Below are 25245 nucleotides of genomic sequence, written 5' to 3'. Positions count from 1 at the left end.
TGCCTTAAAAACTGAGTTTCAGGAAGTGCTGAGTGTTCCCTTTCTGAAAATCAGGTCCTACTTCAATATTCTAAGTTATCTGGCACAGGAACGTAACACCTCTGAGCGTGCAGGCACGTGCGCAGTCACTTACACAGTTATCAGCTGGACTCCCCAGAGCAGAATTGGCTGCACCACATTCCTAAATAATACATTATCCTTTGATTTATTTGAGAGTTATAACTGCTAAAAAATTTCCCCTACTCCCCATGTGAAAGGACTGTAATATACTGCTTGTGGTAGATAATGAATAAACCTGCATTAGCGTATGAGAATGATACCATGATATATCAACAGCAAAACAAAGCAAGCCATTTAAGCAGGAGTTCACAGTCAAATTGAAGTATTCAATAAATGTGCCTTCAGAGATGTTGAGTATTACCTGCTAATGCTTTTGGATATATGTCTCCTTTCATTCCCCATACTCTGATTAAAAATAGTGAGCTACATTTTACAGTAAATCTGCTGTGAGTGGTTGGGGATAAAGGATTCTCCTAACAGGCAGAGCAGAAATACAAAGCTGTTAATAAAACATGTCCTAGAAAAGTATTGTTGTGCTAGGTATTAGATCTTGTTTGTTTATCATCACCTCCTGTGAAAATCTTTGTCAAGGGATTTCCAGACATTTTGTGCATCTTTTGGCAGCAGTTCTTCAGTAAATAAGGAGATTTTTATTCCGTGATCTGAAGGAATACTCAGCAGCATTCAATAGTAACTTTTAATAGTGTGTCTACCTGGTCATTGCCTTCGGTATTTTACAGACTGGCTATGTCTATGTRTCTGGCTGCCCCTGAACTCCACAACATGCCATTACTCACCTACAAAATCTCTAGTTCACCTTAAGCTTTGGATTCAGAACTCCAGCTTTCTCTAAGCACCAAAGCCAGAAGCCTGGCATGCCACAACATTTCATGGGGATGACAAAGGCTGTCCAAGCTCACATTCGCAGCAAGAGCATCTCCTCATTGCACTTTTCTATCTGAAAGCTAACACAGGAAATCAAATTAATGAACCCAAACTGTTTTTCAATATTCAGCCATTGCCTTTCCTACCTTCTAAATGGCCCAAACTTTCAGATTCACTTTCAGAGGTTTCCCAGAGCTCTGCTGATTCTTTCCATTGTTCATACTCTAGCTTTATAACTACTGACAGCTATTTTTCTTTGACTAAACCTAAAACTAAACCTAAAAATGTCGAGCTTATACAATTCCAAAGCTTTCTTTGCATGGATGGTCTCTGATGATGAATAGCAGCTGGTCATTCATTCACACTACACTGGCATAAATATAGCATACTTTACTGTGGTCAGTGATCTCTGAGAACACAAAATATAGAAATGTGTCAAGTGTAAAAAAAAATCTAACTATAAAAATAGTCTAATGAATGTAATGAGAACAGGAGGAAAGGATTCACATCCTATAAATTAAAAGTCCTTAGACCTAACTGTTTGAAGTGATTAGATAAGTAAATAGGGTGTCATTGCTGTGGTGACCCTTTTCTGTTTTGTAAGGGAAACGATGCTGACTGGCTGGGTGGAGAATGCAGATAAACTGCACAATATTGTTATCAGCATGAAAAAAGCATCTGCCTTTTGGAAGGGTCAAGCAGGCAGTAACCCTCCCCACTACCCCCGATCTAAAGCTATGGAGGAAAGGAAAAGTCTGTTAGAGACGATGCATAGGTATAGCTCTATCACTAACACGAAGCCACCAAAGCTGTCTTAAGGATGCACTTGGCCCTTCCATTCATTCCTTATAGACTGAAACATTCATTCCCCAACTCAAACATAAAGTTGTTATAGGAATTACCCCTCTGTATTTTCACTGTAAATCTGCATTGAATAACACTGACAGAACATAAGAAATCAGACCTGGAGTTGCAGAAAGACTTAATTGGAAGACTTCTCACCAACTTATATGATATATAGCTATTTTGGCAAAGTAAATTTCCAAAAGATTACAGTTTTATTCTGAGATTTTGTTGTTCCGCTTTTAGAAGTCCCATCATAAAACATAAACAGACTGGATTCTTTTGTGTGGGTTCCCTTGCAGTATGGCTACAGCACTCTTTTCTAAATGAAAAAAGAAAAAACATTCTAGAGCTGTATCCAAAACATTCTGAGAATCTGGCTTAGCTGCTAATGCTTTTGAAATAAAGCCAACTATTTGACTGTGTCTCATCTAAAACATAAAATTATATTATTCAGTGTTATGGTGTTAAAGTAGGACGATCAAAACACTGGTAACTCCTAACCTCCCACCTATTTCCATATCGCAAATCAGCTGAATAGGATAGGAAATGAGTGCTCAGCAGACATCAACACCCCAAAAACATGAGCCAGTAGAGTCCGCTGTCATTGAGAACGCTTGTGTATCTCTCTACAGTTAAAAGACTTCATGGATAAATTATTCCTTCAAGACAACATGATTTTGGCACCTTCAGCACTTTCAGCTCTATAATCCATTGCTCTAATGCCAGGGTCTGAGAATCATCTTTTTGATCTCTAAAAATGAGCAAGCAAAGGTGAAGGAATATGTTTGTTTTTCAGATTATCTCATTCGGGATACAAGGGCAGGGGGTTGGTGGGAATGGGTGAAGAGCTGTGACTTGACAGCTTGTGACCATTGCAGTGGCCATCTACCAACAAGAAGAATTGCTTGTCAGAGTAAGTTTCTGTGCTTATCCCAGCCCTTTATAAACGGGTTGTAAACTGCCAAAGGACAGAACTTTATGACGGAACAACTTTTGCTTCAGCATGACATTGACCAGTATTATAGTGCTACTGTTTCAATAACAAAAATATTCTTTTCATTATTCCCAAACTCTGTGGTAGTATTCCCATGCCTAGAAGTAGCTATCTTTAAAGAGATACTGCAGAAAGGCAGTTTACAATACCACAGTGGTAGTGCTTTTCACTGCCAAGTGGGAAGCTTCGATCAGTTTTGGTCCATACCTTAAAGTTTCCAAAGTTGTTCTTTTTGCTTCCCAGCAAAGGCCCTTCAAAGTGATTTAAAAAAAAAAACAATACTGTTAGCTTTGGAAAGAATTCTGCCTTATCTAGAAAGGCAATAGTTGTGGTTAGAAATCTCAAGGGATGATGTGGTGAAGAAGATATGACTGAATCTCAGAGCTCTTGAACAGAAGGTGCTGAGTGGGAACCTTCCTTTACCATAACCTAAGAACAAGGAAGGATGCACTTCAGATCAAAGGAATAGCAGATTGTTCTAGGCAATGTGGATGATGCTGCCTGCGTTACTATAATTCTCCAGTTACACAAAAGGATGAATACTTTATTTTTGTTTTTATCATGAAATACAAATCTTTCTTACTAAACATCTGCCTATTCTGTTTTTTGATGGAGTTTAGTTCTGATTTGTCAACATATGGTATAGCATCTGGATAGCTTTATTTATTCTCCTTAGCCAAACCAGAGTTTTAGTAGAAAATTACATCTTATCTTCAAGACCATATTTGTAGGGTCAGTCTGTATGAATGGGATCTCTGGGAGAGATGGTGATGTAAGTGGACTCCAATCTTACCATTGCTTAATCCCAACAATATGTGCTAATTAGAACTCCCTGGACAAGAGCAAACTGGCTTAAAAGCAATCTAAATAAGACATAGGCAATGTTAAAAATCATGTTTGCAAATCATGGTCTCCATGATTTTCAAATCAGCCTCTATTAGCAGCATCTGCTGTGCTATGGGCACAATGCTGGATTCAGGTATTACTCAACACTGAGTGCAATGATCAAATCATTACCATAAACTGTTCACCTTTAACTTGACACCAGGTCTTGCAATGCTAAGCGGAGCAATGCCTTCTGTAATCTTACCAGGATGGGAACCACCTTTAAGTAGGACCACCTTTCTGTGCAGCTCGGAGACGCAAAATTATACTGTAAAGCAAAGCTTATTCCAGATTACTGATATATCAAGGATTGTCAGGTTCTGCTCCATATYGCTCCTTCTGCCACCCCCATTTGATTTCACCCACTGCCTGCAGCACTGCAATGACTATGTTCTTCCAGTCACAGTGCTGTGAATACTTATGGACTATCTAATGCTGCCTGCTAGTGGCATAGCAAGASAGAAGGCAATATGTGGAAAGGAAAACCCATAACGACCACTGCACTGGGAAGAATGTGTCCTGACAGCTGATACTGGCAAAGAGGCTGCAGTCAGCTGGGTGAAGAATAGTCTAGTCAGAATATTGCACTCTGTTGCCAAGTTCTGCTCTGCTCATGACAGTACATCTCCTTACAGTCATTTATTATGAACTAGGTTCATTTAGGAGAAAGAAAAGGAAGGAGTTTGTTCTTTACTGTTCCTYATTTCTCCCTAAATGAAATAGAAGGTTTACTTTGAGTAAATACTCAATCTTTCCTTTCTCAGCCCCACATAGGAATACAAGAAGTATAACAAGTTTATCCATTTTCCCTCCTGAAACACAGCTAGTCCTTGAGATACTCTRAATTCAACAGCCAAGAGCTTATGTTCAACTCTTCAGATGATCCATAATACAATATTTATAAATTATTATGAACTTTCTTAATTGTTTTGCTCATATTCCTTTGAACACATTTTCCTTTCACCATTTGTTAAGAGGAAGGAAGGTCAGTTTAGAAAAGGAGGTTTAATTAAATGTTTTCTCCTGGCCTTGGCACATTCTGCCTTCTATAACTGTATTCCTTTGGGTCATATTTTCTCTAGAGTCCTAGAAAATAATATAGCGAAAGTGAAGGATCCATTGAATTACTATTGAAAAAAAATGATAGCCTAAGTATCTTCAGCTGTAATTTGTGAGTGACCACAACACAGGGACGCATAGATAAATTAAAGGCAGTATGTTATTAAGTACTGTTATATTTCTGTGCACCTCATTCTATTATGGATTTTTTTTGTTTTGTTTTAGAACACTCATAATCAGTCTAACTGGTATTCCTGCTCAGTAACAGAGATAGCTCCAATGTGCAAAGCTCTTTCTTTGTTTCCAGGGACAGGTCCTCTTTAGCCATAGTGCAGTAAGTTTTTTAAATTATGCTGCAACAAATATTCCTATTGGGAGTTCAGTTCAGCCAAGCTACTTTTGCCCATTGAGTTAACCCAGACACACTTTCAACAGAGATCACACTGTCTTCACCTGAAAAGTCTTTTAAATCCTGAAATCCAGAAACACCTATAATTAAGTGTAATATGTCTAACCATTAACACTGCAATTATTTTAAAATGGCTACTGTACTAATTTAGCTAGCTACATGCACTTGCTAACATCTAAAAGACAGCATTTTGCCTAGCATCTTTTATACTGATCACAGTTTGAATATTGCTGTGCTAACGATCACTAATTGCAGGCAGATACACGAGAAACCATGTTTCTGGCTCCCTAGGCTCTCCTCAGCATTAGGATATCGCTAATTTATGTGCAGAACCTTAGGTCACATAATTTCATCAAAATCCACATTGCTATTTAAAAGTTTCATGATAATGGAGAATACCTTGAAAATGATCCAAGTGTAATGTTCAACGTTCATGAACAATCTGAAACAACAGCTCAGAGGAGACGCTGCTCCCTGGTTATCAAAGGCGTGTTATTTTCAAGGCCCCCAGCTCTGCTGATGAGCCCCTCACTCCAGCACAGCATTCTGTGCATGGCAGAAAAGTAGGTCTAGAGATGACTTCAGTGGCAAACTTGCCTGGCTGTCCGTCACTCCCCACCAGTAGCTGGGTAAGAAGTGATCTAGGAAGACAGAGGAAGGGGCAGAGTTTTAGCTTCAACTGTCAGACACCTGGCTACTACAAATAGCTATTACCAATTTCCATTCTGGTCAAGCTCAACAGTGAACATTAAGAGCCCTAGTGGAATAAAAGGTATTGGGAAAAGATAGGAGCTGTGCCTCCAAGGGACATGTTCTTCCAAAGCTGCCTTTGGGACAGTAAGCTATACCCCAGCATTGAGGCCAAGTGACTGTAAACGCAGCCTAGCATTACTATCTTTCCAACGGTTTCACAAATGCTAGGTCCAAATTCTCTGTTATGATGAGTGGTACTTCACAAATATAGCCTGGGAAATGAGTGAGTGAGAGTAAATTACTCTGGGACATTTTTTAATTAAGCTTCACTACGCTCAGGCATGTACCATTCTTAGGTCGCCGTTTCCTTGAGTTATGCAGAACTGCATAGGAAGTTTGTGTGTGAATAGGCCAAGACTCCAGTTCTCTTGCAGGTCATAGAACAAGTTAGGTTGGAAGGGACCTCTGCAGGTCATCTATTCCAGCTCTCTGCTCAAAGCAGGAAAACTAGGTCAGGTTGTTCAGGACAATGTCAGTTCCAAGTTTTGAATATTTCCAAGGATGGAGACTCCACAAACTCTCTGAACAGCCTCTTCCAGTGTTTGACCATCCTCACAGGAAAAGGTTTTCCTACTATGTAGTCAGAATTTCCCATCTTGCACTTTGCATTTTTTGCCTCTCTTCCTATCATGGTGCCCCTCTGAGAAGAGTCTTTCTCCTTCTCTATATACTCCCATTAGGTAGCTGAAGTCTTAATCTGCACAGTCACAACCTACTAGGAAGCAAAAGAGGTATACAACATACTCTTAATCCATACCCTGATCTGATAGCTGTCCTCAAAGTAATTTCCATCCATTATGTATTCTTTATATTTTGTTTCTCAGTATGTTTACCCCTCAGGATGAACTTTTGGTGAACAACCTTAGGTTTTTTACTACCTAATTAACCACAACTGTAGTTTTTTCAAGGACAAATTTAAGCTTGGAGCTGTAGTGTTATCAGGAAGAAATATTTCTTTTATTGTCATCTGTTTATTCTAAACAGCTCAAATTTACTTTAATTAATAATAATAAATTGTATGCACATTTTGTCAATAGAGCATATTGACATAAAAATAACTAAGAAACCAAAATAAACTTTCTAAACTAATATATAGGGATTGACTTATTCTAGGCTACATTATTAGGGAGAATATTCACATAGCTTGCTTACTAACATGCCTGTAGTCACAAAAGGAGATGCTATTACTTCAACCATATCCCTTTGTGTTTCTTCAGCCCCACTGTCTTCTCTTCAGCTTGTAACTTGTATTCTTTCTAAATGGCAAGCTCCTTAATTTAAGGGAACATCAGGTTTATGATCTGCCACAAACTGTGATTAGGCACTTGAGTAATTTTCACGATGATATATTGATTACTTGTGACATGGGCCACAGGGAGTGTAAGATCAGATTTTGGTATATCACTTCATCCCCTTTGATCTGCTGTGGCAACACAGACTAACTAAGAGGCTGGTTTAGAGCCTAGCTAAAGATCACTTTGCCTTTGCCTGGCCTTTGCCACCAGTTCTGGGTTTAGAGCATAGTGGGTGGCATAACAAGAATTAGGGAAGGGTTATGGGAAGAGAGCAGTACACGATCTGGTGTTCCTAACTCACGGCATATTAGGGACGTGCATTCTGCTTCAAACCCTAAGATGTTCAGCATCATACATGATATATATCTGCAAGCTAACAAAACTCTTCCCAGGGCRCACCCCCACTGATAGGGTTAATAAAATAGCTGCTTTCATAATAGTACCTAGAGCATGATTAGCCTGGTAAATGCTATAAATCAAGAAGCAGTATGAAATTGGACATTAAATATATGGGATGTTATTATAAAAAGAGAAATTGGATAATTTCCTTTCATTTTTATCTGAAAATGAGAAATCATCCGGGTAATGAATCTCAGTGATCTGCTAAAATGTCTATCATTTATTGCAAGGTACTTTTCTGCTAAGATAAGGTGTGTATTTGTTCCATCAGAGTTATTTACCATAGCATTTTGCTTGAATGATACTAAACAAGGTTTATAAACATTTGTGCTGTAACAGTCGCTGATAACAAAATACCAAGACCAAAATACAGATGTGGGCTTTCCAGCTGCCTGTGAAAGGCAGTCCTGGGCAGCCACTGAACAGGGAGGTTTGGGGCTGCAATTGCGAGTTTAGGTGCATGACATCTACCTGACTCCTGCTGCCACTCTCTTGGTCCTTATTGGCCACAGGGGTCTAATTTTGGGCACAGTCTCCTAACATAGCAGATAGACAGTTAAATCCCACCTCACATATCTTGTATTTCTAGCTCCACATGACTACTGAGAACAGAAAAGGAAGGAAGGAAGGAAAGTGACACTTGTACTGCTAGCATATTTGGTACAGAAGAGAGGGAGAATTACACAGCAGCGAGAAAGATTCATGGCTTTCCATTTACTGGGAATATATGATAGGATGAATTTTCCACATCCCAAAAGCCTGAAATCACTTACAGGTATTTCCAGAAAACTGTAAGTAAGCTTCAAATAGAACCCATCTGTTCCCTTAACCAGTTTAGGATTTGCCTCCATTAAAAGATTTTATTATTTTTTAAACTACTGTTGCATTGAAACATCTGAGTACACACACAAAAAAACTTCCATTTCTTCCACTAACGCTTTTCTTCCATCAAAACCTATCACCCTATCATACAAAAGGTAGCTGTTATGCAGCAGCCAAGACAATGAAGTTGTCCAAACTACAAAAAGGGAATCAGACCTATCTGGAAATACTGCTAGGAACTGTTTAATTTTCTGCAACTTTAGAACAAACTGATGGCTCAGTACTTTACACCAAGCTATTCCAAATGATTTGAACCTTTATCTTTGCATAACTAGTCCACCACAACGAAACTGGTGCAAGCACAAACCCAGCTGACTTGAAGCATGCGACAAAATACTGATCTGTTTGAGCGTAAAATGGAAGGTGGTGCAAAAGAATTTGAGCCCCTAAAAGTTTGGGATAAATATGTAGTATGAAATCCTGGCTCTAGGAAAAAATAATGACCAAAGTTTACTGAGATGAATCTTCTACCCCAGCTTTGTAGATATTCATCAAGATACCTCTTAATTCTCTCTATAATTGATCAGATGCTGCTGGTTTTTGCAAAACAGTTGCTATGGGAGCCTATAGAACTTTCACATTTAAAGAACTAATTGTATAATATTGTCAATTGGCCCCAAAAATTGAGGGGCACAAGATTAATATATTCTTCAGATTTTTTAATTTGTTTGGTTTCCAAAATATGTATGTTCATTCTTCACCCATTTTTTTGGACAAAGAATATTGATATTTTCAGCAAGTAAACATGAAATGAACATTTCATTTCAATTGTATGAATTTTTTCATTTCATTTTGCCTTAAAATATCATTTTGGTCTGAGAAAACAATATTTCTCAGTTTAACTTTTTCAATTTTTTTAAGCTTTCTTGTGGTTTCCTTTCTTCTACCCAATCTTATCACTCACTACAAGAACACGTAATTCTCTTTTCAAACTATACATGAAATGCAGAAAGAAAATATATGTTTTGTTTTCCAACAAGGAAAAAGATGCTAAATGGGAAGAAAATTATGATACAAAATTTGTTGCCAATGGAAACGCGTAAAAGCCCACGTGGTGTAACTGGGTGCAGCGGGGTTCGCAGCGCGCCTTGGTGGCTGCAGCCGCGCGGTGGACACGCCGCCCCTTTCTCTCCCCTGAGCCCGGCTGCTTCAGGTCAGAACTTCGCAGCCTCTCCACGAAGCTGCCTTATGTGTTACCTAAACAGGTGAGGACGGGCGCAAACCTCAGCCCTTATGAAACTTTCCTTCTAAAATTCCAAACTTGCTGTTCTTTTTTTAAAATGTAGGTGGAAGAAAAGCTCTGGCACTCACTTGCTCCAGAATTAGTTGAATGTGAAAGGTTAATTAAAGAAGATATTTAATAACCAAGGCTCTGTGYAGCAATGTGGGCTTTTAGCATTTACTAAACAGCTAATTACACTATAATACAGGGTTTTTTATAGTGAATTATCAGTGCAGAAACAGCCCAATGGTGATTTGCTAGTCAGTACATCTGTGAGATTTAAATGAGAAAATTACTTCTTATCTCAGCAAGGAAGTAATTGATTTCAATGCACTTAAAAATATAATATCAGCTGCATCTTCGAAGAGTTAGTACCATTTTGTCACATAATGACAAATAACATAATYTGTTATATAATGGAATCTTGAAATCATACATAAAATTATTCATTTTTTTATAAATCCAAGATGTTTTCTATGTAAATAAAAATACAAACTAAGAAGAAATACCCAAAGTCAGTTCACATCACTGCTTGGGACATTCTGTTTGTTAGGGGTTTTTTATAAATATTTGTTCAATCTTTCTTTTTTCTTCTTTATTGATAGCCATAATTTACTTAAGCTGAATACYTACTCTTTCAAATAGGCCATGGAAATAGCAGGCAGAGGAATCTTTGTGGGAAGGCTATCTGTTACTCCAGTCAACTACAGTTAGCTGGAAGAGCTTGTGGTACTTGAAAACATGTTTAAATGCGATGAACTGAGAAAAGTTCTATATTTAAAGATTCCTTACAGAGAATTGGTTTCCCTCTTCTTACCCACTTGTGACTCTTTCTTATACAGCAATACTACTACTAAAGGTACCTGAAGCAAGAATGCAAAGAAGCAACACGTAATCGCAAGCCATATATTGACTTTTAACAAGAATTTCCAAATTAAAGTTAAATTCATCAAATTTAACAAAATGTTAAATTGAACAAATAAATAAATACAGCTGACTTTCAGCTGTTGTATTTTCTTTAATATTTCAAATTCACTGATACCAATGCCTTGCACTTTGGCTGTGTTTCCACTTGCAAGTCTAATGGCCTTCCTTACTGCATAAAAGTTGTATTAAAAAAGACCTGGGTGGTGTTTATGTAAAATAGCTGAAATTGCAACCCTAAAAACCCACACTTTGCTGAATTAATCTTACAAGCAGACAAGGTGTTGTACACTGTGACCTTGGAACTTCCAGTTGCCTCGGATATCTGCTTACTTATGTGCATTAAGCTTGGTGAGGACCCGCAGCTTGGGTTCAGGTACCTGAACCTCCTCAGAGTCTTGCTCAGTCTCTGCAGGAGATTTCTCGTCTGTGCTCAGCGGGATTCCCACAAATGCAGTGGCAGCCTCTGTCTTCATTTCAGACACAGCAAAAGAGGACATGCTCTCCCCCCTCTTGCCTACTGCAGCCCCTCAGCTAGCGGCATGGACTCGACGGTTCGGTTGCTCTGCCTCTGGGGATTCACACGTATTTCTTCCACCTCTCTGGAGGCCTCCTAGCCCTCACCTTGCTGTGTGGTAGCCAGTTCTGCATGTGTGTGCCTATGAATCCCCGAGATGAGGAAAGCAGAGAGGGCGGAAAATAATTTTAAGTAATTGAACCAGAAAACGAGATAAAATTACTCCACAGACTAGTGGTTAATGTGTTCGCTTGGGAGCTTCCAGCTCCTGGCTGAATAAGTGTTTCTGTTTGATGTAAAGGAGTCATAAACTAAAATACAGTCATGTTCTGGGTAGCAAAGATAAGAAAGCAGGTCCCCTTTCCTCTACGTCAGTGCAGCCAGCAGCCTACAGAATAATGACGCCCACATGCTTTCAGACCTAGTGACACTTTCATATACACACATTTGAATTAGCTTAAGATCAAGTTTTCAAAAAAGACCAAGGATAATGTTTTTTCCTTCTGAAATCAGTGGGCCTCTGTTATCTCCCGTCAACCTGACTGTCTCTCATTAATCTGAGAACCTCAGGCTTTGGGCGATTAGCTCCCATTTAAAATGAGTAACATTTAGAGTCCTCAGTGCTTCCTTTTGAAACTGATGCTTGGGCACGGTTTAACATTTCACCGTTCCTGAAAGTATTACAAAAACTTCTGAGCCCATAAAATGAGTTGCCAGAACTGCTTCAATAGTCACGTATCAGYTTACTGACCAAAAAAGCTGCATTATTCCCTTCTTTTACCTCTTCAAAAATACTATTTAAACATTTTCACAGTGACAATAATAAAACCATCCATTGACACAACTTGATTCCAAAAGACAAGCTGCAGCCTACATCCTTTATAACTTATCTTCAATACAATACTGCAAAAACAAACATTGTATTGGACCTAAGCAATGTTACATATAAGAAAGAACATGGATGTTTCCAAAAAGAAGTGATACATTTAAAATGTAGAACTAATTAAACTTTTCTTTGAGTTTCCCAGTGCATCCTGCCTTCCTAGTTTTGCTGTTAGACTGCAAGCTAATTTTGTACAGCGCTCTAGATTCCTACCAAGCTGAACAGACTGCCAGCACACAACCGAACAAACAGCTACACAAAACCCTTTTTTAGAAAGCCTAGTTTATTGATAATTTTGTCAATAAGTTTTCTCTCTGGACAAGAGGAAAGTTTTATTTTATGGAGCTTTGAAAAATTTAAAACTGCTTTTACGGTTTAAGAGTCAGCTTTTGTATATACTCTCTCTGTATCCCAATGTTACAGCTCAAACATTCAGCAGATCCTTTAGATTTAAGAAGTACTGTCTTACGGTATTTACTGGATTCATTAGGGTGCAGGTTATGGGAAGTTTTAAACTTTAGACTTTCCTTTCAGCTGGCAAGTTTTCTTGTTCTCGTTGGCAAGGTATAAAAGTGGAGCCAATGTCCAAGCCTCCCACGTTTATGCAGGCAGGGACAGACCTGTCCCATGCGCCTGGATGCGCTGGCCCCAGAGGATTACGCAGCGCTCCTGGGAAGCTGGATGGCGGTGGGCAGATGGGGCAGATCGATCCTCAGCTGCTGCACTGTCACGACAGCACTCGTGTATTTGCTTGGCTCGTAGGCAGAAGTATAATGTGCTTGGGGGGTCTCCGACTGAGGCAGCTTCTCACTCCGGACTTTCYCACTTTGCCTCTTTGTATTCTCACGCAAGCTAATGCTCTCACTGACATCCCTGTTCAGTTCAGATGCCGGTTCGGAGTTGCTACATACAGTAGCTTATTCTTGTTTTTACAAGAAGGCAAAAACACAAAGGGAGTGAAATGAAGGAGAGTCCCTCCCTGTGTTAACCATAACACAGCAAATACCTTCCAACACACTGCAGAGCAACACAGAGGCATAAATAAAACCCCGAATGTTTTAGTACACTGCCTATCTCGCCCTCCCAGCGCTCCTCTTCCACTGCACTCCTTTAAGCGGCAGCCAACCTCAGCTGGGCGCTTCAGGCTTTATATACGGTTACAAGGCCAAAACAAAACCAAGCAAAACACAGAAGCTTTGAAGAATGTCTCCAAATGCTCTTGTAAAAAAGGTAAAGGCTTTAATTGATTAAAATGAAAGTGCTTTATCAACCATAACTACAGTGTCACAGATAATAAGTAGTATTTAACAAGTGGGTGACTAACCTTCCTCCTGGGTGCTCATAAAAGGCTTGCGAGCACTGGTGCAGGCAGCATAAAAATCTCAAACAGCAAATGGTTATGAAAGAGCCCCCAGCAAACCAAACAAGAATGCTAATTCCGCTCATTACCAAAAACAAAAAATAAAAAGGAAATGTTTGACTACTTTAGTTTCCTTGAAATGGTCTGAATTAGCAGAATCAGGAATTGGGTAGCCACGGTTGGCATGCCGACACACAAGATAACAGCTAGTGTTCACGTCTGAAACCTTTGCTTTCCCAAAAGAAGCAAAGTATTCGCAAATGCACAATAAGTGCCTGACAGTTCCTGAAGTCCTCTGCATACAGCATGACATAATGCAAACACATGTATATAGGTTGAATTTTACCCATCTAACAGCATCAGACCTGGGCCTCTGGATCATTTAAGTCCAGCTTCAGCTCCTATCATCTCCCCATGAATGGATTTATTACCAAGCCATGCATATTTAAGAATGTGAGACTATTACGTTCAAGAGCACAAAACCAAGCCTTACGTCTGCATTTAGTGTATTTTCTGAATTCCGGAAAAGGAGTTCACATACCATCGGATAAGGACAGTTCCTACAGTTCTGAATAAATATAGCAGTTAAGATATGAGTATCTATCCTTTTTTTTATATACAAGTAAAACTCTTCTGCAAACCAAAAAGAAAAAATATATATATTCTATCAAAGCTATATACTGCTCCATGATCGCTGTGTGATTAGTGGAACTTAGATTATTATGGATGATATCTGGTCCAAATCTAGTCCAATCTGCCAATTGCATTAGAAAATATTTCCCCCCTCTGCAAACTTTGTAGTACAAAGAGGTCCAAAACAGTTGTAGAACCTGTCTATGAGCATGCACACGCAGGCACATTTATATTAATAATAGCTTTTGTATTGTCCAGCACTGTAAACAGTGTGATCAGGACGTACTGATCACTATCTATTTTACAGCCAATATGTTCTCATATGAATGACCATGATATTATTTGAAACAGTCAAATGAGAGCTAAATTTATTGGCTGAAAGTGGTGGCATAGGCACGCTGACAGAAGGATTTTATTGCAAAAGCAAATTTAAAATCACCCAAAATTCACACTGACTAAACTGAACAGTTCAGTCATCAGACCAAGATTACAGTGGAATGAATCTATTAAAGAATTAAAACCAATGTGGAAAGAGAAAAATACTAGATCATGAAGGAGAGCATRCCTTCTCCAGCACTTGCATATAGACACTGTCTGTCAAAAAGACTAGTACCCTTTAACTGATATTTACCGTGTCAGGAGTGCATATTTTAAATAGATTTTTTTATTAGAATGGTAAAATAACAAAATTAAATGAAATGTCTCTCTTTTCRAGTCAATTTGCTATTCTTTGCTCTTGAGAAGCAAACTACAGCAAAAGAAGGGAAAGCCAAGCTTTCCATGAAGCAGTGTTTGACAACACTGTCTTCCTGAATGCCACTAGTGCTTTTGCCGGTGTTTGGCTTTAAAGTTTTTCTACATCAGTGCAAAGAGGTGTTTCCCTGCCATTAAAACTCATAGGGTAACAGCAGTTGACACTGCATACATCAGATAACTAAAATTTAGGCAAAACTCCCGCACTCTAGTACAAAATATTTTACCCACTCTGACACTTTTCCCTGGGCTCTTTCTTTACCTGTAATTTCAAATGTAAAAGGCAGGAGAAAGATGAGAGTTGGCAAAACTAGCGAGTTTGCAGCTGGCCTTTCACACAATAATGTGCAGGTTTTAATCTCATAATTCTTTTTCGATGTTTATATGACTAAGTTGCAGCTGACTGAACACTCAGTGACGTACAGCATTTACCTCTAGATAGGAAACATGCCATAAACGCTCCCGGTGCTTCCTCAGACTACTCACTGCCGTGGATCTGCTTATGAATGTAGTGACCTCAACTCTAAAGACTATTGCACATGCGAGTTTATAACCATTTCAAGCATTCAGAAATGTCGTGGTAGTTTTACCCTTTGCTAAAACTACTGTACAGCRTATGTGTGAAGGTATTTGCTCCAATATGCTATGCATTCCTTTGGGGCAGCCTTGGGTCAATCAGTCAGTACAAGTCTCTGCTGTCATTCCCTGCTGTTCTGAGCATTTGAGACAGCTTTTAGGTGAAAGCATCTCAGACTGGGAATTAAATAGAAACTTAAGCAATGCAGCTGATTTCAAACCACCTTGTGAAAAGAGCAGCCTGAATGGAAAGATCGTAGTAGTGACATCTTTCACGGCACCGCCTCATCGCCTGTTCTCAGCCGTGAAGTCGGTAGCATTTACGCAGTCTTTGGGGCAGTGACTCGGTAGTGACATAATTGATGTTATGTCGGTTAAAGTAGAATTTTTGTAACACGCAGTTAGTTGGACTAGCTTTGCTCTTCACTTATAACGGCGACGCATGCACTGCCCGCACTACCAGCTTTACGTGCTCGATTTCTGGTGTCAGTGTGAACGATGAAGGGTGTGATACGTGCTTCCCCATGCTGAGAGCCCAGGGAACTTGGAGCTGGTCATCTCATTACTTAGACTAATGCCTCAGGAGCACTTAATGTTTTACTTTGGGTTAATCACATTAGCAGTAATGTAATGCATCTACAATGGCTTGGGCTTCTTTCCAAAGCTGTGCTATTTATGTTCAAGCAAAATAAAGGAACAGACACCTAAAGTGATTTGGAGAACAAATGTTTTACTGCTCTAAAAATTATTGACATAATTCACTGGAGGGAACTTTTATTTCTGAGCCAAGAATTAACTAGCCTCACCTGTAGGAAATCATCAAAATACATCTGGGCACAGTTTGTTTTCCTCATACAGATCTTTTGTTAAATCAGTTCTCATTTTTCCTGGCTGGCAAAGCTCATTAGTAGTCTAAGAAAGACGCCAACAAAATGGCCTAATTCCTGACTTTTTTTTTTTTTTTTTGAARGCTGTATTCATCTCCATAGAGTTCATAAAAGCAGCAATTAGGATATTAGCTATGTGTAAAAATGATACTTCTTGCAGTGTGGTGGTGTTTCTGTGTTTTTGCATTAACTGAAAATGCGTTTTTAATAATGTTCCAGATGATTGGTTTTTTATTAAGACAGTCTCAGAAATGTGTACAGAGCATTTGATTGGCAGACTTCCTCCCAGCACAGGGAGAGGTATGGTAATACTGAATTTCTTAAAGCATGTGGATACTGATCAATATTGTGCTTTGCATAGTGCCTGCCACTGCAAGAACTACAGAGAAATGCATTTGTGTCTGTACCTCCTCATTTTGGAAGATCTGAATTCTCCAACCTTCAAAACAAGCATTAAAGCACCTGTCATCGCTGCTAACTCCTCCTCTCACCATGATCACTTGTTATTGACACATGTAGTGTGATACCAGGCCCAATGGGTAGCATTCAAAATATAAGGGCATTTGGCTTAAGGGAATAGCAATCAATGTGTGTAGCCCCAGAGCCCTTGGTTTCTGACTTCAGGACACCTACAGGATTAAGAGTTTGGATGGGAGACGGCACAGTCACCTCCGGACAGCCTTGGCACTCTGTGCTGTGATCCAGGAATAGCTCAACTATCCCCAGCACTGCCTCAAAAGCTCAGTTCTGCTGGGGCTGCTGCTTGCAAGCAGCACCCCGTTACCACTGGAARAGGTACCAGACTCAGAAGCGGCGTCCTTTCGTCCGGTGCTGCAGCGTGATACCAAAGAGCCCTCTTACTCTAGGAGCCCCGCCGCTCATTTGAGACATAAAACTAAAATAGGTGAAAATTAAATAGCGAACTGAAAATGCAGCTTTACTGAACAAGTTACAGGTGCACTGTATATGCCAGTTACAATCGTACTTCAGTACATTCCTCACAGCTTAACTTCTCTTGCAGCTTTGGGGAATTATCCAAGTTACATTATTATTCATGTGTTATTCTGTTTCAGTATCTCTAACCATTAGGTATTATGGCTGAGTGCTGTGACCTTGTAACCACATTTCTCTCCGGACACGGCTGCATCTCAGCTGAATGTGAACAGATTTTCTCCTATTTAGAATGAACCCAATTTTTAATAATTTTTTAACATATTTTAAGATTAAAGATACTACTGTAAGTGTGAGAGTCTTCAATGTAGAAGGCTGTTAGTAAGGGTTGCAATGGAGTTATCCCAGGTTTTTAATTGGACGAGGGATAYTTTGCTGTAGCTGAGATGATTAAAAATAAAAATTTAGGAGGAATACAGTCCTTACAAGCTTTCCAATCCTTTGCCCATAAATCTATGTCTGATTGCCTAAATGCATTCCTATACCTGTTCACTAAGCAAAGAAGGCAGCTGAGAAGGGCAGCGACTATTAACCGACTGCGGCCGTGTCGTCTCACGACACTATGTGCTTGACTGACTTTCTGCTGCTCTTGCTCTTCAGAGCAAGAATCCAAATAGTTTTGGGGAGCTTATACACAAAAGTTAAATGCTTTAAAAGGAGGCAGTAAAATGCTCACCTTGTTCTATAGTTCTTGCTGTTTTTTAAATAAATGAGCTGCTGGAAACTCTCCTTCACCGAGAAAACAGCAAATGATAGCAGTACTAGAAAGGTCCATTCACCCGTGAATCTGCTATGGAAGCGCCTGTCAGACGAGTGATGCCAGGACGAGGATTCCTGGAGAACTAAAATGACCACCACGAATCCGCACAGCTCCGGAAGGCTGCAGGGATGGAGGAAGGGTTGAGGAAAGGCTCTGCCGAAGCCCTCGGTGCCGGGTGGCCGTGCTGCGTTGGCGGTCGCTGCCACCGCGGCCCGGACACGAACRGGAGCGGGTGAGCCCACGCTGCGCGCCCTCCGAGAGCCTCCCCTCGCCCTGCCACTCACGCTCGCCCAAAAACCACAGGGGACAACTTAGAAAAGGGAAGACTAAGGAAAAAATGCTCTTTTTGCAAAGGAGAACGGCAGCCCCACAAGCACAGCACACACACTCCAGTCCATACTAATGACGGGGGAAGACAACACAGCTTAGCCACGCTGGCAGCYGGCTCCAAACAGCATTAGGTTCCTCGAAAAACTGCCGCATCTGTAAGATATGTTTTCCAGATAAGGATATAAAAAAGGGGGAAAGAGTTGTGGTGTTTACCACATCCTTTAAAACAGAAAGTTTATTAATCTAAACTTAAGACTAGTAAAAAATCCATTTTATGAAAGGCTTTTCTTCTCCCTAAGGCAGTAGAAAATTATAACATGTAAGAGAATTGTCACTTGGCAGAGCAAAACTGTAAATGGCAAACTGGGAAGTGATAGCTTTATCACATACTGCAATGCAATGAAAGGCACAAGAACAGCATATGTCTATAAGCATATATAAATAGGAAAAACAAAAACACAACGAATAGAAAAAATGGAAAGTGAGGGAGAATTTCACAGAAGGGACAGCAGTACAGAACAGACCCATTTTCTCTGCAGGATGTGCAAAGCTGTGCAGGATTCTGCAACATTAAGCAGCCCTATCCACATTGCTAAAGCAGTGCTACTTCTAATCAGGAGAATAAAGTCCCAGCAGCTGCAGCAGAAGTCGTGGGCAAGGTGCTCGCTACGGCGGACGGGGGAAAGCTTGCAGAGGGGCAGTTGTTATTAGGGGATTGAAACTATTGGTGTTACATACTGCACAAGACAGGAAAGACGATAGATTCCAGTGCACATGTCCAAATAGGGGCCTCRGGTGTTCGTAAGACATTTCATCCTTTAGTAAATTATAATCTATTGTGTTTCTGGTTGAAACACTTCTYCTGAGACACAGGAGACTAAAGATGGGGTTTAGCAGAGCTGAATCCAAGGAGAGTTTTCAGGTAGGACCCTTTCCCAAACGGAGATAAATTCAAACTTGCAGGTCAAAACATCCCCATATGCTGAGAAGGAAGTAGTAGGCATCAAACTCATCAGTTCTGGTTTCAACATTAGCCTGCAATAGCCTTTAAATTGTGAGGAAGGGGTAGATTTTTAAAAAGATAAAAATGTACTAGCATTAAAATAATCCCTGAAGCTTCCTCRTGATCTCCTGCAGCCTTGCTTTATATTTGCCCATGACCGTTTATTTCAGTGGAGCTATAGCTAAACTAGGCACTAAGAGCCAGACCAACATTACAAATCCTTAGGGATAGATGCACTAATTGGGGCAGCTCTCTAAGTGAACATCATTTTAGGCCTGAATTTTAAAAAATTTGTCCACAGAAAACAACTCAAAGATACAGTAACAAAAGATACTTTCCATGGGAAGATTAAATTTAAACAATTAATCATTAGAAAGCAAGAGGACTCTGCAGACACCTATTTATCTGAAATTTTACTCTGAACACAGCCATACACTGTTAGAGCTACTCTGTGAATGTCAATTTTTTAATGATGTTTGTGGGTTCTCTAGCACTATTCTCTCTTGCGCAGAAGCAAGACAGAGCTGATCAGCTGATGTCTGGAGTGGATGATCTTTCCAAACATCTTAACATTGCTGCCAAGGGTCTCTAGGCTTCATTAACTGTCTCTGTACTACACATGTAATATTAGAGATACTTAATATTGATTTACCCATGTACAGTCCTAGAAAAAGGTTCTAGAGAAAGCACAGAAATCAAATCTCCCACACACTCAGTTTCAGAGGCAGAAAGTAACTGTAAGCACTGATTCCTAAAGATGGTACACATGAATGCAAAATGTTAGTCTTTGCCCTAAATTTTTCAGAAGCAGGCTTCAAAATGGGAATCAAATATAGCCCACTGCCTGAACATGACAAAGGCCTGAACTGATTACTTGCAACACTATGGAAGCATGTTTATTCCAATAAATATAAATGTTGCTAAGTGTTATCTAATTCACAGATTATTAAAACATCAAACAAAGTAGAGGAATGATCCTTTCATAAAGTCCATTTAAACCTTGAAGATTTAAATCCAACTTAAGCACTGTTGTGCTTATGGTATCTTGTAAAACGTAGTAGATTGACTAATTGTAGAGATCTGCTTAGTTCGCTATAAGTAGTATGCCATTACGTATAGCAAGGGTGCAGAGGGGGTTTGGCAGAGCCAGCAGCTGCTACTTTTTCCAGTTTGACCTGAAATTCAATGTAATTCATGCAATTACCGTACTGTGTCTGCGGGGATAAATACATAACTTGCATTTCCAGTGCCAGCTAGACCTGATAACGTGGGGTGTAACAAGCAGCCTCGTTGTGACAATGCAATGAACAATGCACCAAATGTCCCTTATTCCAGAGGCAGTCCATTACAATGATCTTCCCCAAAATCTGAAATGAACCCCCATCGTTACACTGTCGCTACACAGAACGAAGGTCCCATGGCTTCGATTGCTGTCAGCCTTCCCACTCATTTTGTTCCRATTTTATTCATATGCAGTGATACTACTTCAGATGATGATTTCAGAAAATTCCACAAAAGAAGTGAAAATGATGCTTGTTTGAGTCTGCTTTGGTTCATATTTCTAGGCAAGAGGCCTCATTCTGCACTATGGGTACGTCCACACAGGGCAGTGACGTTCATAACCTGCTTCGTGTGCCAGAAGCATTACGGAGACATAGATCCCCACTTCTCAGAAATCATGAGCTGGAGTGCCACGCTGTCCTGATTGTACCACATCTCATACTGCATTTTGTCATACAGACGTACCTCATGTTACTGCAAAGTGATACCACTTTGATGGTACATATTTTTAGTGCTTCCACTGATACCAAGATAAAATAGGAGGAATAGAGTAATGAATGAGATCCCAGCTAGCTAAAGATGTAGTTCATCATTCTAGTTACTATTTGCATACAGGCATGATGTAAATGTGAATGCAAACCTTTTTTTTTTTTTAATTTGTAGCATTTTATTTCAAACACAGCTGCCCGGCTCTAAGGAAATTATTTGTAAAATTTTATGCAGTGCTATTATCCAAATTTCTTTTTGATACTTAAAATCACATCTAGAAAACCTGTGGCCCTCTTATAGAGCACTCCAGTTCTATATTCACCCTTCTGCTTCATTTGCAGTTACACAGTGTCTTGGTRTGCTGCGGCCTTAGTTCACTTGGCAGACATTCATACAGTTGCAGCTGTATATTAATTTAGTTTAATTGCCAACTCTGCAACCACATAGTTCTCCATAAGTCAACCAAAAATGTGTCATGAACCTTGGCTGTAAAACTAATGTTTTGCAGTAGCTTTCCAAACAAATTGTGTTTCCAGTTTTATGAAATTAAAAGTTCAAAATTCAAAGTGTGGCAAACTTTCTCTTATTTACATGCTTCTACAGGTTCAAAATCACACTCTTTGTTCTATTTCGGTATTTTGCGTATGTAAGACAGAAGGCATTAGCCACATGACAAAGAGCTCTCATAACCATTTAGGAAGCATCATTTACCTGATAATTTACTTTGATCCTTCTCAGCATGAAATTAAACTGATTTGCTCTTTCTGCTGTGAGCCACAAGTGATTATTCGAGCCTTAAACTTAAACCAAAGTGTTTTCATTCATTAACCATATCAGCCTGAGCTGAACTGTAAAGATCTATAAACATGCCATAATTCTCCATGGGATTTATGTCAGTCAAAATATTGTACTATAAAAAACATGTTTTTGATGGCTTCTTGTGGACTGATGCACAGAGAAAGCAATCTATAAGAAAAAGCAGATTTTAGGTGTCAGGTTTTTAGGAACAGGCATCACTGTTACTGCCATGTGGACAAGAATAATGGTGTGAGCAATCATTATTTATCCTGAAGGTTTTTTMATTTCAATTGTAATGATTTATTGGGGATGGTGAAACAATCTCTTTTGGATTTTGTTCATGTTTCTAGTCTTTACAGTTAATAATTCTGTACTCAATGCAACAGGCTGATGATGGATAGCCACAAGCTTCAGATTTATTCATGCAAAAATATTCAAGACTCCTGTTGCAAAAGCTGTTTAATGGTCATCTTTGAAAATTGGGTTATAAATCACTTACTCAAAAGCCCTTCCTGGTATATGCAGTCTTTGAGATCTAGGCTGAGGCTTACAGGCTGTTTCAGTTAAAATGAGACAGCTAGTGGAAGGCTGAGGCTATCACACTGAGAAAGTTGGTTCTTCCAGTAAAACCTTTGACAGGGAAAAAAGCTGATATTGTTATTAATTATTTTACAGCAGCACTCCTAAGGCTCTAAATAAAATCATAGCTCTGTTAGGCCAGAGTTTGTACAAACACATAATGAGGGATGTGCACTTACGATCTAAATACAAGGCAGACAAGTAATGGGGTGGAGGGAGTGCTACTATCCTTATTTTATAGTAAGAGGTCACAAACAAGAAGATTGCCTAAGGTTACACTGTGGCAGAGTTGATTATTAATCAGATCTCTGGAGTCCTGGCCACTTGGCCTAATATTTTTTAGTCTAGACAAGAGAAGACTGGAAAGACACAAAACAGTCTTTAAATACCTAAGTGTAACTGCAAATTTGTTTTATATATATATATATATAATATATGTGTGTGTGTCATACATATATATATAACAAATTTGCAGTTATTTTATTTTATATATATATATATATACATATATATATATATATATATATATCAGGAACAGGGTGGAAAGAGCAGGGTTTCTAGTGGTAAGGACAAGAAGACCGCGGGGCAGACTGCCAAGGGAGGTTGCAGAACCTTCGCCATGGGAAGGTTTTAAAGGCAGGCTAGAGAAGCATCTGTCAGAAAGGGCACAGTTGCACATGGTTGGGTGGTCAGATGAATGGGGCATCTGACTTCCCAAGATACCTTCTACCTCTATTTTCTGTGATTTTGTTGCTTTAACCACCATTTCAACAGTTTGAGTTTGAAAAGCTTTGTTAACCTAAGTATTACAAATTTCTCACCTCTTGAATTGCCTTTGTTTCCCTAGTAATCTAGAAAAGGAGTAAAGGAAGGATGTCTCATTCTGGTCCTTGCGTGACAGCTCTGTAGCGTCATGTGCCATCAGCTACACATCCAGCATCACACACTTAGATAGACCAGGGAAGAATCTATTACTCACATTAGGAGACATTTCCCTTGGAAATCTTCCCACGCCTACTGTTTTGTTCATTGTAGCACGAGCTGCATCAGGTAATACACATATCAAAAAGGTTTCTTGGGGCTTCATCAGTGCTTGTCCTGTTTTACCAAACATCTTTCAACTTCAACCTCAGCAAGACAGTGGATAGTGCCACCATCCACATCATGCTCAAGCCAGTATTTCTGAGGGAGAGAGAGGTGTGGGGTGGCACACCTCCGGCCGAGGCAATCCTTGAAGCCAGGCCCCCCCTGTTCTTTGCAGGACGCTCGGATCCACCAGTTTTGGGCAGCGGGGGAACAGCAGCCGCTCCTGGCAGTGAGGACACGAGTCGGGCACCAGACTGCTCCACTCGGCAAACGCAGGAAGCCTCGGCAGGCCCAGAGGCAGAATTGCAGTACTTCCAATTCAGATTTCAGAGCAATGTCTCTAACGAGGGATTTCACAGTACCTAAAGATTAGTGGGGGAGGGCTGAGAATCACATGCAGACAGAGGCACCAAAAGCTGCCCGACATGGCTAAATCATCACAAATATGCATGTCTAAGCTTTTCTGCGGCTTCACTAAGGAAAGCAGAGATCTTATCCTACAATGTTGACTTTGCAGTAATTTGAAGTGAGGGAATKAAAAGTTCTCATTGTCTGAAAAGTGATTTACTACTCAGTATTCCCACGGATTGGTTTTGTATTTCTTACTTCTACTTTCCCTGACAATTTGGGATTTATCTTTCCATCCATTTTCATTTCAAACCACATAAAAAAAAGATGTTATCGGCTGCTTTGTATTCAGTGACAAATTCCTCCTTTTATTATCAAACGCATTCTGACTGTTGCTAAAAAAACGATGCACTTGATAGCACACAGGGAATTAAACACCATCAACTGTAAAGGGTCCTTTTGCAGCCTAATGCACGGCTCCTAGCAACAGTTAGGCCTAATTGCTGGAGACGGCTGAAGGCGCAGGCTTCGCTTCCAGATTTTGAATACAGCAACTCTGAACAGTGTCTGAAGCCAGGTTTTGAGCCAGCCATTATTAAAAGAACAAAGACACAGACCAGCTTTCAGACATTTACTCCGAGTTTGAATCTTGAGCCCCTTGATGTCTGGGGCATTTGAATCTACAATATTATTAAAGCTTGTCTAAACACCTACGGTAGATGAACTGCACCGCTATGTAGAGCTGATTAAAAAGTCTTCATTGCCTGTGTCTTTATGCTGAAAAAATGCTGTTTTTAATAAAATCTAAATCCTCCTGAAAATGTGTACATTTCAACCAAATTTTCTTTATAATATTTTAGTAAGTTTGAAAAAGAACACAAATACAAAAATGAAGAGGCATACAATAGATATTTGAAAATTAAAACAAAAGTCCAGTTTCACCTAATTCTAACTTTGTACAGTCTGATTCAGGTAGTAGAAAAAATTGGAGTTTCACTGTGATTGGCAGCAGCTGAAATAAGCCTAACTGCTATCTGAATCCAAAAAGCCACCTACTTGTTAAACAAATCACCACATTATTTGTCAATATTACAGGTCAAAGCAGAAGAGGCTCAACAAACATGAGGAGAAGCAGATACCAGCAGAAGGAAGGTCTGGTTGGGGAAGGAAAACTTGCATTGCCCTACAGCTACCTTCGACCAGTCCTGCTGCCTCTCAGCTTATCTAAAGCTACCTGAGAATAAGCTGGTGATGAAAAATCTGCTCAGTAAAATGTCATATTTCACATTCTCAAAACATAAGAATAAATCAATTTACCCTGTTGTAAAACCAGGATATTAAGGGTTTTCTGCCAGTGTCATCTCAGCCAGTTCTGGGGCTAGAGGACAAGTCCAAGTC

The 25245-nt window shown here is 39.7% G+C and overlaps 1 protein-coding gene across 2 annotated transcripts in view; it reads left to right on the top strand.

The window, feature by feature from the left end:
• The window catches only part of SLC9A9 (solute carrier family 9 member A9), a 221239-nt gene that overhangs the window by 128636 nt on the left and 67358 nt on the right, over positions 1-25245 (top strand). Inside the window, exon 13 of one of the 2 annotated variants that reach the window (XM_026086984.1) lies at positions 24943-24999. The exons of the other annotated variant lie outside the window; for it this stretch is intronic. Within the exon in view, the coding sequence (XP_025942769.1) occupies positions 24943-24999 (57 nt within the window). The remainder of the gene's footprint in view (positions 1-24942; positions 25000-25245) is intronic. 2 annotated transcript variants of the gene reach the window in all.

This window comes from Apteryx rowi, unplaced genomic scaffold, assembly GCF_003343035.1.
Source record: "Apteryx rowi isolate R43461 unplaced genomic scaffold, aptRow1 scaffold_70, whole genome shotgun sequence".
Taxonomy (NCBI): Eukaryota; Metazoa; Chordata; class Aves; order Apterygiformes; family Apterygidae; genus Apteryx; species Apteryx rowi.
This window is presented reverse-complemented; position numbering and strand designations above follow the sequence as displayed.